We start from the raw sequence: 14,582 nt of genomic DNA, 5'->3' as shown, positions 1-14,582 counted from the left end.
ACAAATCACTAAACCAGGATTCAGCCTCCTGATGTAGCAACCACATCAGAACTACAAAAAGAAGCAATAAAGACTTCAGCTCCTTTTTTCCCCACTTTCCTGGACTGCTTGCAAAGAGGCAATATTGATTGACATTGCTACCTAGAAACATCATGAATTTAAGCCACTTTTGTGAAGCCAAGAACAAGCATGTTAAATAAACACACCCTAATAGCAGCATAAGTCAGAACTTGGGCTCTTATTGTCATTGTTCCCGCATACAAGGACTGTCCAGTCCCCAGAGAATTTACAGGTTAAGCAAACCAAATCTGAAACCAGACAGGAGCAAATCTGAAACAGTTTGACGCTGAAGTAGCAGAAAAAAACCCCCACAATCCAAATTTTTTATGGAACGCTTTTAAACGCACACAATACAAAACCCACAGACAACTAAATGCGGCCTTTCACCTGCCATACTCCAGAAGCGTAGCATGAACCTTTGATTCCTCATCTAGCAGCTCTTCAGCTCCCTTCTGACGTTTATATTTTCTCTGGGGTTTGTAAACTTCCTGTAACAGAGTGAATGAATTCAGAGCTTGTAAAAGGCTTTTCTAAAATAAACCAAGAATTGCTATCTAGAGTAATAGATACACTGTTCCCTTTCCAACTCATTCATCATCATCACCAAATAACCAGCATCAAAAAGCAACATCTCACTCTTCTGGTGTGTTTTAGATTTGTATCTTTTAAATACTTTGAGGGCCAGGCTCAGAATGCTTAAAAAAAAATACATTACAAAAACCATAGTTGATATCAAAACTTGGGCTTTCCATATATACATTTAACTTTAGAAAATCCTATTCACATGGGACAAAAGATTCAATGCAAGTTTCAAAGATTCTAGAAGAAAATAAAAAAGGAAGATGATCTGACTTTCTGTACAACACAAACTATTATTTTCAACAAGCAATTCCTGCACCACAACATTGCTGAAATGCCTTTCAATCTTTTTCAAAGACATGATCCCAAAGTAGAGATTTCACATAAGTGAAAATAGAGCGTATCCCTTGGCAAGTCTGTCCTGAGTTTGTCAGTTACTCTTGGCAAGTGTGTCCTGAGTTTGTCAGTTACCCTTTGCAGTTTTTACTTCATTTCTACTCTGAATTTCTGTCATCTTTGTGTCCAGCTATTAAATCTTGCTGCATTTTGGCCTGTAAAATGAAAAAGCTTTTTATTATCAAGAGTCTCCCACAAAATGTGCTTTCACACTTACACAAAAGCAATGTAAGTCATAGAAGTAATTATAGCTTTTATGGTGACATTCTATATTATACCTGTGCTATGTGGTGTGTAGGCATCATACCATAAAAATTAGTCTTGGATAACTGAGCAGCTGAACAAAACCCCTGCAAGATAATCTCGATTCACTAGATAGTCACCTTTCAGTGGCTTTACTTCTTATTCCAAACCCCATTATTGATACTTAATATTCCTTTTTCTAGCCTTCAGGCCTGATCATGACCATTAATCTCATTGTATTGTCCCCTTGAGAGCAGGGTCAGTCCTTAGACCAGTGTTATAATAATGAATTCAGACAACAGACTAATCTTTCACACTTGCTGGTCCTCTTTTAGGAAAGTGGATTTCTCTTCCAATTCCAATGCATAATGACTTAAAGGTGACCTGAAAAAGAGCCTCCATCTTATAGCTGCCTTTTCCTCCTTCAAGTTCCTATACATAGACAGGAAAGCTTGTGCACTTTCTCCCCTGAAAATTCACTGTGTGTTCTTCTAGACTGCACTCATGCCTTAAGAGATCTCATGAACTAATCTTGCGTTAAGAAGATCTGGTGTCAGCTGTAGAGGATATAATCCTGACAGAGCCCATATCTTTAAGGAAGAGGTGTTTGTCTAATGATACCCTCAGTATTGATGAACAAGTGTCAAAAGTTTATCTACCATGAAGATGCACCTAGAGATCTGTGATCTGGAGGAGAAGACAGAATAGACTTTTATCAGCCCTGCAGATAGATCCAAACTCGGGAGAGCAGCCAGCATGCTCAAAGGCAGGAGAGGGATTTGGAGATACTTAGACTGGCGAGCTGAGTGGTGCAAAATACTATCAAACTTTTAAGACTGGGGTCTCACGACCTATTGAAGAGCCTTGGAAGTGTCCCATTCAAAGCATACCCAAACTTCCTCTCACTTTGCAAACGCTGGCAAGACGGTAAAAAAAAAAAAAAACTGTTGGAGTCAGAAATGGTGAAGTGACAAAGTCACAGATAGGGAAATTAGAGAGAAAGCAAGGACAGAAACTCAAGCTGCTAGCTAGGAATCTGAGTTCAGGTGAGACAGTGACACCGCCTATGTATTTTACAAGTCATTCCTGGTAACATTCATGAATAAACTTTCAAAAAATATACACAAACAGTTTACTCAAGAGTCCATCTTAAGAGGAAGAAAACAAATGATACCACCGTTCCCAACCAACATTTGCTACTTGAAGAAAACATTTCCAAAGTAGGGTGTGTATTTTCATTGTTAATTACAAGAAGTAAAAAAAGACAAGTTCTGAAATGCGAACATTCAAATGAAAGAGATCATCTGTATTTTGATTCATTTCAAGATAAATAGTCCAACTGCTGATAGCTTCAAATGACCAGTCTGCTGAGGGTTTAATAGCCTGTAAGCTACCTTGTGACTTTTGTTTGACAGAGTGGAACTCCACACCCTCTGGGCAAGCAGTTGATATGGTTTACCTACTTACTTGTACAGTGAACACCTAAAAGTTCTCAGTCTGATATGTTGGCATTTGAGACCTGTTGTAAGAATGAAGCTTGACATGTAACTTAATTGGGACCTTCTCATGAGAAAACTCAGGATTGGCTGCATTAAACAGCATTAACCAGCACCATTTCATTACTAAAACCACTTGTTTCTTGATCATAAAAATCTAACATACTTACAAAGATATCAGTAACAGTTTTGATAGCCTTCTCTTTTCTTTGCATGAATTCATCATCCTGGAAGACATTAATAGAGGAGATTAAAAATACCAGGAATGGAGATTAGAAACCATTATAATGAGTTTACCAAACACAGTTGTCAAACAGTTTCTAACTGAGCTGCCCAATTATTTGGTGAAATGTTAGTGATTTCCTCTAACACAGAAAAGTATTTGCTTCTCTTGTCAGATTGGTAGGTAGGTCTCTCAAACTGTATCCAGATCAGCAGTCCCTCTGCTCATGCAGGACCTGACACAAATGTAACCCCAGCCCACTACTGGGATCTCAAATAATTACTACACTATGAAGAAATGAAGTTGGAATGGACTTAAGGTGGAAAACAAAAGTCTCCCCTACTGTTTCTAAGTATTAAAAATGATAAAACATTTAAAACAAAATCCGGAGCACCCCAAGCTAATAAAATCCATCTGTGTTTCCCAATACTATGAACATCTACCTTCAATGCTGTTACTGAATTAGAGGCAAAACTTGGGTTCTAGGTTCCAAAATGGAATTGCCTTGGGATATGCATGAACAGAACTGATGGCTCTGCACTACAGGCACAAATCCAACCCAATTTGATCTGTCCTCTTACAACAAGGAAACCTCTTATCATTACTGTAGAATAGGAAGAAGAGAGGATGACAACACTGTTCTAAGCATGTAACTTCAAAGTGGGCAGCATTTGACTGTTATCAGATGCAGAAGGAATGTGACCAAGGCATTTCAAACGGTGCAAAATTACTCTTACCACTATACTTCCAGATAAAACCGCACCTCTCACTCCTCTGGCAACCATATTTTACAGAGATAAATGTATTTCCTTTTAACTCAAATCTATCCCTCTCTTTCCCCAAGTTCAGTTTTTGAATGAAGTTTTCTAAGAATCTAGTTTTCAAGAACAAATTTTGAGGTTTGGATACAGGGAAACGAGAGTTGACTTTGAGTGCTCTAAACCACCAAGTTATAGAGCGTAAACAGCGTATCAATTCTCATTTAGCTAGATCAGCTTCTCTACAACACAGCGGGTGTTCCTGAACACATTTCAGGCAATGTAGCTCCAGTCACACGGTTAGCCCAGATACACTGCACAGAGCTCCATAAGCAAGTTACCTGGCAAGACAGACTGACAGAGAAGTACCAAATGTTGCAGAAAACTAAGGCAACTATTAAGCAAAAGTTAACCAGTATGTATAAACTCTCTGTCACAACAATTTAACATTTAAATTTTTTCCCCAGATGAACGTGTACACGGATTCCTCTAGGCCCGATTAACAAAATGATAGCAAAAGCAACTCTGGTATATTGTGCTGATTTCAGAGCTGTGAAGCTGGTACTGCACCTCAGCATCTGACATAATAGAAACAAGAACTGACTTGATCTTACCTCTGGTAGCCTATGAGTTTTTTGAAATTGTGATATAGAGTAAGAACGGATATAGTCTCCCATTTCTTCCCTTGTTTCTATTGCACGTTTCACCAGCCACTGAAAAAAAAAAAAAAGGAAAGTTTGTAGCAGTGGAAAGGGAAGAACAACAGCAGCAAACATCAAACTACTGCATAATTCTTTTTAATACATGATAAAAGCTAAAAGCACATTTTAAGCACGCAAACAAGAACATTTATTTCTAAACATGGTAACTCAGGGACCTACTCCTGACAAAATGATCCAGTATTAGCTATTTTATAAACTTTACATTTTCTCTTCTTCTACACACTAAAAAGCTCATTAGAGCAATCAGATAATGTGTAAGCTAAGAAACCACAGGGCTTTTCTTATAATCAAAGTTTTTATATGTAAAAACTTAAATATTCTTCATCCTGTTGAACTATATTGTATCATCCAAACCTCAATGAGCCATGATGTTCAAACTACAGTGGGATTCAATAGTCCAAAAAGATCAAACTGCTTCCCTTATAAGCTCCTTGAAGCAGAGTCTGGTATCCCAAAAAACCTCTTTTCTGAATGCTATTTGTAATTAGTGTATTGCAAAATTAGTAATTTCATTGCATGACTTCCCTTTATTTAGCTTGCACTGGATCTTCTCACATACTGAATTGCTTTTACATTCTAATTAATTTCTTATAGTAAGGATAGAAAGAAAATTCTATTGTAAATTTCAACTACTAGAAATTCTTAGTCAACAAATTAATTTATAAAGAAAAGCATGTGAAATCTCCACAAGCGTAAGAAAAGTTCATTGGAATTTGGCCAATATGAATTTCTGTAACCCAAATATTTGTATCTTCAACAAAATCATTCCAAAAAGGAAATGAAGAGCATATGTGGAATAGAAACGGATGTGTGCCACTTCAAAAATTATTCTTTTAGCTTGCATCTGTAAGGAGGGAGGGGGAAAATACATACCCCCAAAAAACTCCTGAAGCACCTTCCCAAAAATCTGAGTTGCATAAAGCCTACATCCTAGAAGAAGAAATCTACTACTTAAGCTAAAAATACATTTTAACAAGTGCACTGTACCACACTAAGTACTTATCTATAGTATTAGTTTTTATTACTTGTTAAGCATTAAGAAAACTACATTATCAAAATACAGAATAATACATAACATAGAAAACCACAGCAGTAGTTCACAAAACAAAGGAACGTTAATTTTCTGGCTTTTTGTTTTCATGTGTACCATGGAAGAGCCAGCACAGCGGACCAATAGCACAGCTGTACCATCCAGCACAAGGTCCATCCTATTCCACATCCAAAAAAATCAAAACTACTGAACCCTAAAAAGCTATCAATGCCATCCTTCTACTGAGCAGGCCACACAGAATAAATAATAAATCCCTCAGTTCTAGGAAGCGCGGGATTTACAGCACTTATACAAAAATGTGATTATACTTTGCATGCATACATGTTTATCTCTCTCTTCTCCAAACAAGTCCTTGGGAGCAGACTTTAAAACAAACGGTGGCTTTTACACAGTCTGTGGGCTATGGTATGGTCATGCCTCTACAAAGCAAACTTGAACTGTCCACAGTGCTCACCTCTGATCAGTCTGAGCCAGAGGGGATGAGCAGGAGCTCTGCTGGAATTTGAACTATTAGAAGTTGAACAGAAAATGTTCTGCGCTCTCAGTGCCAGGACCCAGCACCGAACCTGTCTTGTATCATTTGTCCGTTATACTCTGACAGAAGACACTACTTGGAACAAAACCTCATCTCATTAATCTTGGCTGTACCCCAGATAGAAGACATTACAGCTAGGTTACATGTATTTATATCAAGTTTTCCTACTATAGATCACTTATTGTTTTCAAAAACTACAGCTCCACCGTGAAAAGATATATCTGCAAGCATATGAAGTGTTCAAGAAGAACCACATGCCCATATAACAAAAAAGACGATTTCTGACATTTATGAGACCACACAAAAAGCCACAAGAGATTGAAGTACATTTTAAGTAATGTTGGAGAAGATAAATCTTGCAGGCTGTTGACAGCCTGTGCAGGAGGTCACATAAGAGATCAGATCAATCTTGGATCCAAGTTTGAACCAGCAACAGTTTTCTGTGCCATAACCATGAACCCCTGGAAAGTGAGGGGAAGATGATGACAACGAGAGAGATGAAAATGCAGACTATTAATTACAAAGCAAATCTCATCACTACATTGCATATGTACTTTTCTAAGAACGTAAGCAGAATTTACTACAAAGAACAGCACCGTTTCTGCCCACTGGAATATTTTTAACTTCTTTTTTAAGTTCTGCTACAGTCTCTGGCAGTGAGCCAAATCAATCTGATTTATTCCTGTAGGGAAGGATCCATCTAAATTCCACCTGTCAAGTTCACCAGACTGGCTTGCACAGCACAAGAGCTATTGGCACACAATGCCAGGTGGAAGAAAGAGCTCCTGTATTACTTGGGGACTGATTTAAGATTTACATATAGCAAGTGAAATCTTGAATTTAACAGGGTATTGAGTACAGTGTCATTATCTAAATATAATCCCTACATGCCATGGTGTTGTCAGCCTATTATAGCTCTTGCACAGTCTTTTCCAGAACACAGCATACTGATGACACCAACAAAGGTTTTCTTGAAAGCCTATCTCAGTTGGGATGAAATGAGGAAGCACCAGTACCTGGAACAGGCAGAACTTCACAGGGACCTGATAGAAAGCCACAATTTCTTAAAAAATATCTACATATAAAAAACTAAGCTCATTGAGAAAAATCTTAGGGACATGGTTTAGAGGTGGACTTGACAGTGTTAGGTTAACAGTTACTCGATCTTAAAGGTCTTTTCCAATCAAAATGATTCTATGATTCTATGACTTCTTCACCCAGATATACCACCAACTGGGCAAATACTGAGAATCAGCACTCTCAGAGGAATCTAGAAGCCAATTTCCTTCCTGCTTAGAATTTCCTTCCTGCTCAGTTTCTCCTCCTGAGAAGCAATATCCCAAATCAGGAATTTGGATGAAACAGGTCAGAGAAAATAATACCCAGTACTATAGTTTTTACAGCAGGAGTTTATGTTCTCACTTCAGGAGAGGAATTATTTCTCCTGTGAGAGAAGTCTTATACTTGATAAATGTAACCATTTATTAGCATCATTAAGATCAAATGATCAGGGCAAGGAATTAACTTGCGTTGAGATTTTTTTTTTTGTGGTAGGAAAATACAAGTTTAGAAGTAAAAATTCACATTAACAAGATACAAACTTTCCCTGTAGGCAGCATTTGCACAGCTTGAAAGCTGTGTAACAGTAGCATACACCACATATCTTTTTGTGTGAAGTGCAGTTAAGCGGGTTTTGCTCAGGAGTCTCCTACTAGAAGACAACAAGAAAGAGACAACAGGAAGTTTTTCCTACTTCTTACATAGTGCAATTTAGATTAAACTTTTGCTTTCTAAATTCCTTTACAGGCAGAAGGTAAAGAGATATTTAATGAAAAAGCATCTTGCTTAACAGTCTTCATTTTCCCTATTTATCAAGGATAAATTTATGTGTGCAGATGAAAGTAAAATTAAAAAATGGTAACGACACACCAAGGACACACAACTGGAACACATCATGTGTCAGCTTAAACCTTAATAAAATGGAGAACTAGGAGCACGCATATGGTCAGCCAGTGTTGCTCAGCAAACACACAGCAACAGGGTCACACGTCAGAGCAATTTATTTTTCCACCCAGATGTTTTTAAGTGATACGAATGAAGGATGAATTTTGTCTAAAGAAACAACCCCCAATTGGCTTTCACCTTATTCCTACATATCCTTTTGATTAAGTGACTATCTCCGTAACTTACAGTCTATGTTTAAGCTTACGGAGTAAGATTTTTGTTCTGTTTCCTAGTCTGGCAAAGTAGATTATCAGATTCTGAAACAAACTTAAACTTTAGTTTGTTTAAGCGGACAAATTCCATAAAAGGCAGAATCTGACTCTATTTCAAATAATTTAAGGAGTTTCTTTCATGTTTTTCTTAAATGCACGTCAAACAACATTTAAGAATTCTATCATCCATAATGACACTCAGTTCTTTAAAAACATTCATTCAAAATACTTCTCTGTGATTATTCATTCCGAAGTTACATACAGAGCCAAACAACAATACAGATCCTCATTACATTTTTTATGCAAGTTTTATGGCTTTTTTCAGCAAAGTATCAATATATCACAAAATTATTACCTGTACAACAGGAAATATATGAATGAAATCCAGTCCCTGGATCTGATGTGGTTCCAAACGATGAGGACACTTCATTTTTGGCAATACCGACACAATTTTTTCAGTTAAGGCGCTATTATAAAACAACAAAACCACAAGTATATATGTTACGATTTTTGTCTGTAAATTAGAAATTATTTTTGCAAACACAGTCAGTAGTTGGAAGGTTCCCTCTAGTGGCTTCCATTGCACACAGCTGTAAAAAGCAGCCGAACTTTCATTTACAAAGTAGCTTTGACATTGTACTACATATATTATTAGTCTGTGAAAAGGTGATTAAATCTCTCTTGCAGGCTCCTAGCTTGTGATTTAATTTATAATAATACACATGTAATTTTAAGATCTGCATGTTTGTTCAAGTGAAATGCCCACATAAGCTCTATCTACAAACACCTTTGCATATCATAATATATGTATGTACCTATGAGGAAAAGGTATCTTTAAGTACAGTTATACTAAGTAAAGGATATGCAGTCAAATCAAATCTGTAATCAAATGTATCATCTTCAGAATTTGTTTAGTGGAACTCCCAAAAAAATATCCTGGCATTACTACTGAAACTGTATGAGTTTAAGTATATATTACACCTAAAAGCTAAATACACAATATACTACACATGGTTTTGAAGCAGGTAAAACTGAATTTGCAGCCGTCTTATTCTACAGCTCAGGTAAGAGCTGGTACAATGACAGGATTACCCAAACACAAGGAATTAATCTACAAGAATACCATCCCGCCTTCCACTGAATTCCTTATTTTAGGGCCATTTTTTTTTTGCTGCCTATGCTGTTGAGAACATTTTTAAAGCAGTTGTCAGCACTGAGGATGAACACTGTACTGGGAAAACTAAAACTATTTTTCCATGAAGGAAAAAAATTAACTGGTCCAGTACTGACCTCAGTGGTATTCTGTACTGCCCAAATGGACAACCGATATTCTGGAAGAATAAAAGGGGAGCAAGAGATACGAGACAAGGGACTAGCGTCTGGGAACAGAGCTTGAAAAGTTACACTTCTTAACAGAAGTGAAAACTCTGCCACAATTCTTATAAGGCAATTTCCACTACGCCACCATAATAATATTGTACAACACGAAAACAGCAGCACCCCTCAGCAGAACCAAAGCAAATGCAATTAAAAAATATATATATATATTTATCCAATAGATGCAAGATCCTCTCCTAACATATGTTTCCATGTTTATTTCAACTGAGCAATTAAATAATTGGAATAATATTGAGAAAACTCAACTTTATCTTGAGAACATCACAGAAGCACTGAGCCACCACCAATATAAGCATTACATGGACATCAAAACAGCCCATGCTTGTGTGACTCTGAGCAATTTAGATTTACAAATAAATCATTGCTGCTGTTCTGGGAGAGGAGCCTGGTTTTTGTTTTGCCAGTTTTGCATCCAGTCAGCTGGAAAGATAACAGAACATTTTCAGAACAACTTAACTATTTCCTATCCCGCTGTTCTTAAGGGTAACAAAGATGGCAATTGTAAGATCTAGCACCACCATCTCCATTCCTAGTGTCTACTAATTCTGTGCACTTAGCAATGCTTTATGTACTTAGTTGTCCTTGATGATTTGCGTGTCTCCATGTTTAATGGCAATAACCACAAATCTTTATTTTTAAATGTGTTACAGTCTTGCCAATGCTAAATGACTGTAAATCAAACAGCACAGAAATATGTTCTTGTCAGCTACATTGAGCAATAAAGTCTCTTCATATAACTGTAAGTTGACAGGACATTCTCACTTCCTGAAATGTTAATTATGGCTCTTTTATCACAGAAATGCATAAAGAAATAATGTAATTTAGAATGTAATCCCTTTCTCAGCATAAACAATTTTTAAAACCTCCCCAATAAAACAATTAGCTGGCTTATGAGCAAATGCCATGCATAGGAAATGAATCAAACCAAAATGGTCTCATTGGGTCACTATCAGGAAGGAACTCCCCCTCCTCAATATGCAGCAGGTAACTCCTTCGACAACAGTGCCACGCTTTAAATTCTGTTTGCCGATGCCTACAATTCCACCCCAGAACCATAAAGGGGAATCAGAGGTTATTTACACAGCAAAACCGCAGACACAGAGAACTCAAGGAAGGTCTTCTAATGCTGTGCTCCAGTTTCCAGCAGCGTGGTCTCCCTCTGCCCTTTGTTTTGGCCTCTGCATCATCCTCTTGTGCCAGCACAAGCATCTGTGCAGCTGCGTAGAGAACTGGATCCAGGAACTGATTCATGTTAGAACTATTTTCCTTTTTTCGTAGGTTTTAATCTGGATCAGTTCCCAATTCAGTTCGATGTGGAGCCACACAAATGCTTTCACTGCTTAGTAGGGATAGAAGAACACGGCAGCCCAGATGGGAATAGCACTGCCTTGTTTAGAATAAGCTTCTTTCTGGTTTCAGAGATTGTGGAACTACAGTCTGAGAAACCCAGAAACCAGTGCAATGTTTTGCAAATGGGTGGTCTTGAAAAGCAGGAAGCTTGGACTAAAAATCCTTCTTACAAACAAGCAACTATCAAGTGACTTCCCACCCCCATCCGTTTCTTTGCCATTTCATCAACTTACATTTTTTGACCAATAGTAGAGTTTTCCTGAAACAATAAATCAACATCGATATCAAAGTTGCAAGTAGTGATACACCATGTCATGCCGCCTACCACCTGGCAAAGGAGCAATAGCACGATTAGTTCCATTTTAATTTGAAGACATAAAAACAAATACATCTTCAAGGCTTTATTTATTTTAGAAACTACAGCTTAGTATTTTCTCCATCCTCAGTATTCTTATATAGAGACTGAAATAGATAGAGATGGAATACATATCTCAACTTCTACATGCAATATATATACACACAAGACAGAAAAAGAAAAAGAGCAGTTAGTTACATTCTAAATTCTTCTCTTAGCTTCATATATTATTTTTGAAATAGCTCTCAGATTAAAAAATAAATAAAACATGACAGTATGTTAAATGTCATGATCTTTAAAAAGTGACCATACCTAAATTTTCTCAAGGATCATAATTTCTGTATTCACTTACTTACCTTGATATATATACCTTTGCTAAGCACCATATCAACATAGTAATGCATATCTCCAGCTCTGTAAAAATCTCTATTTCAGGCCTTACTCCTACAGATCCTTCAGCATATTTAAACTCCTAAGCCATTTCATCAACTTAACATAAATTACATAAATATTTAAAGATAACCTTACATGAACATATGCAAGATAACCTAAATGTATGCAACGGCAAAGAACAGAGACAAGGAATTAAAATATGGAATACCTTACCAACGTCATACAGCAAATTAGGGTGTTCTATACAAGGTTTTCGAACACCCTACCCATCTCACATTCCCCTCTGAAACACTTTATCAGCATCCCTTTTATACTACCAGCTAGATCATTTTCTTCAGCAATGCTCGTTGTTGTAAAGGTTGGGCATTGTCATGAAATGGTAACTTTGCCATTGTATTTAGGCAAGTATAAACCTGTTGCATCCATTTCTACACATAAATGCAACAATATTACATCCTAAGGCACTCTCCTTGAAAGTACTTTGTGTCTGTATGCACAGCCTCCTGAGCAACTGAGGTCAGTAATGCCAAGCAGCTTGAAGAAACTAAGTTTTGTATTGCAAAGTAAGGCTGCGCTATGATCAAAGACACAGCAGAAAACAGAAGAGTCCATTTCAAGGCTGCCGTAGTTGTGTGTTTTCAAAGCTCGGTTCAGGAATTTCTCACAGAGTCAGCACTAACACAATTCAGAAGCCTCTTTTCAACCTGAACTTTGCTCACTGTCAGTATCACATACTTCCTGTCCAGGACAATGAAAGGTTAACATTCATAACATTCTATAGATATGTAAAAACAGCTCCAAAATAATCTCACTAGGCTAACTGTTCCATTCTTTCACACAGCCTCTCAAGACAAATACTTCCTCATTTCTCACTAATGAAAACTTCTTTTTAAAATGACCATGCTATCTCCAAGTATCAAGTCTCTGTAGCTATTCTAACTGCAGCAGAGAGAGGGGCAAAATTCCCCATATATGACCCTTCCTTAGGCCGTAACATGCACAAAAAAGCACACCAGCAATTAGCTTGCATCCAATTGTCTCCTTTAAAACACGTCTTGCTGCACAAAATTGTTTTTCAAGACTGAGGAAGTACTATCTGTCTGAAACTGGGTCATTTGCAGAATTATTTACACAGGAAAATTTTATGTGTTCCAAGTGCCTCTTTTTTTTTTTTTTTTTTTAAAGTCACCTAGAATTGCTAAACTAACTAGCAAAAAATACGTAATCCTCATATACTTAAGAAAGGTTTTAAAAAATATTGAATTGGTCTCACCTTGTCAAAGGGTGATAACCCCTTGATTCTTGCTCGAAAATACCCAGCAGCCACCAACAGTTCCAAAATTTCAGTCAACTTGATGTTTTGTTCCTCATCTTCTCTTGTTTCAACCTGACAAATGAACGATACAACACTCAGTGTTTCTCTTTCATTCTTCAAATGAACATTTTCCAAACTTTATCTCAATACAGACCACACATCATGGAAAACCTTGACATTAAAGAAACAGGTAATGCACTTCTATGTGGATTTAATATCGCTTTTTTTTTCACCCTATTAAATACTTTAATCTGCTTTTGCTGTTCAAACTCCTGCTTGCCTCCAGCTAGACAGATTGCTCTTATTGCCATAACGCAGTTAATTTATTCTCCATTTGCGCATTTCTTTCAATTTCAGGGTTCACAAAATCGTACACCTCACATTAACGCTTCTAGGACCTTCTTACAAAAGCAGGAGGGATAAACTCACGAGGAACCCCACTTTTTTGGTGACACGATTTTAAGCGAACTCAAAGCACGGCAGTAACAAAAAGTAAACTCTGACGGGCAGCCTGGATATTTCGGTGCCCCGAAGCCTCAGCAGCTCAGCACCCTTGGAAAGGGCTTTTGTCCCCATTTGCTGGGATGAAGCCCCACAGCTCCACCAACACACACGACCGACCAGGGGCTCAGAGCACCAGCCCCTCAGACCTAGGCCCCGGACGGCCAAATGGGCTTTAGGTCTCCCCTCAGGCGCCTCAGAGACCCACTTACACACCTTCCCCACCCTTCCCCAAAATCTTTCGGACAGTCTCCTCCTCTCCCTCCCACGGAAACCCGAAAAGCCTGGCAAGCAGAGGGGCCAAGCAGGCGCTGGTGCACGGACGGTGACCGCCAGGGCGCTGCCCGCAGCCCCACAGGGCCCGGCCCCCCGCGGGACCCACCGCACAGGGCCGGGGAGGGCGCAGGGCCGAGCCCGCTGTACGGCCGGGACCCCCGGGCTGCCGGTCAGCGCCCCAGCCCGCGGGGAGGCGAGGAGGGGCAGGGGCAGGCAGGGAGCCCCGGGACGCCAGTGCAGCGCGGCCAGAGGAACAAGCGGGCGGCCGCGCCTCGCCAACGCCGCTCTGCCCGGGCTGGAGGAGCTGGGAGAGACGCCGCTACGGTACCTCCTGGGGGGCCTGGTACTCCTGTCCCCTGGGGACGACCATCGCCCTCCGTCTCCGGCAGCCTGCGCCCGGCCGCTCAGCCTGTCACGTCCGCTCCCCCCGCCGCAACGCCCGGGCGAAGGGGTGTTCCCAAGCCGGCGGCTGCCGGGTTCCCCCGCCCCCGCTCAATGGTTCGCCCGCACCCTCCTTGCGTACAAGCGCATCCGGGCCGTGCCATTCACGGCCAAAGGGGTGCGGGGGAAGGAGGGCGGGGGCTGCGCGGCTCCCCGGCGGCTCATGTGACTGGCTGCATGCAGCGCAACCGCCGGAGCGCCGGCCCGGCCCGCCTGCAGTGCCCGCGGCCGGCGGCCCTGGGCCCCCCGGCTGCCCCCGTGCCCCGCGGGGGGC

The 14,582-nt window shown here is 39.6% G+C and overlaps 1 protein-coding gene across 1 annotated transcript in view; it reads right to left on the bottom strand.

Annotated features, from left to right (window-relative positions):
• CCDC93 (coiled-coil domain containing 93) overlaps nt 1-14,364 on the bottom strand; it is a 44,539-nt gene extending 30,175 nt beyond the window's left edge. Inside the window, exons 1-7 of the mRNA XM_065637728.1 lie at nt 14,196-14,364; nt 13,049-13,162; nt 11,261-11,355; nt 8,635-8,746; nt 4,370-4,468; nt 2,945-3,001; nt 448-548 (exon numbers count right to left, since the gene is read on the bottom strand). Coding sequence (XP_065493800.1) covers nt 448-548; nt 2,945-3,001; nt 4,370-4,468; nt 8,635-8,746; nt 11,261-11,355; nt 13,049-13,162; nt 14,196-14,237 — 620 coding nt within the window. The 5' untranslated portion in view covers nt 14,238-14,364. The remainder of the gene's footprint in view (nt 1-447; nt 549-2,944; nt 3,002-4,369; nt 4,469-8,634; nt 8,747-11,260; nt 11,356-13,048; nt 13,163-14,195) is intronic.
• Between the last annotated feature and the right edge of the window lie 218 nt (nt 14,365-14,582).

The sequence above is a fragment of the Caloenas nicobarica genome, chromosome 6 (genome assembly GCF_036013445.1).
Source record: "Caloenas nicobarica isolate bCalNic1 chromosome 6, bCalNic1.hap1, whole genome shotgun sequence".
Lineage (NCBI taxonomy): Eukaryota > Metazoa > Chordata > Aves > Columbiformes > Columbidae > Caloenas > Caloenas nicobarica.
This window is presented reverse-complemented; position numbering and strand designations above follow the sequence as displayed.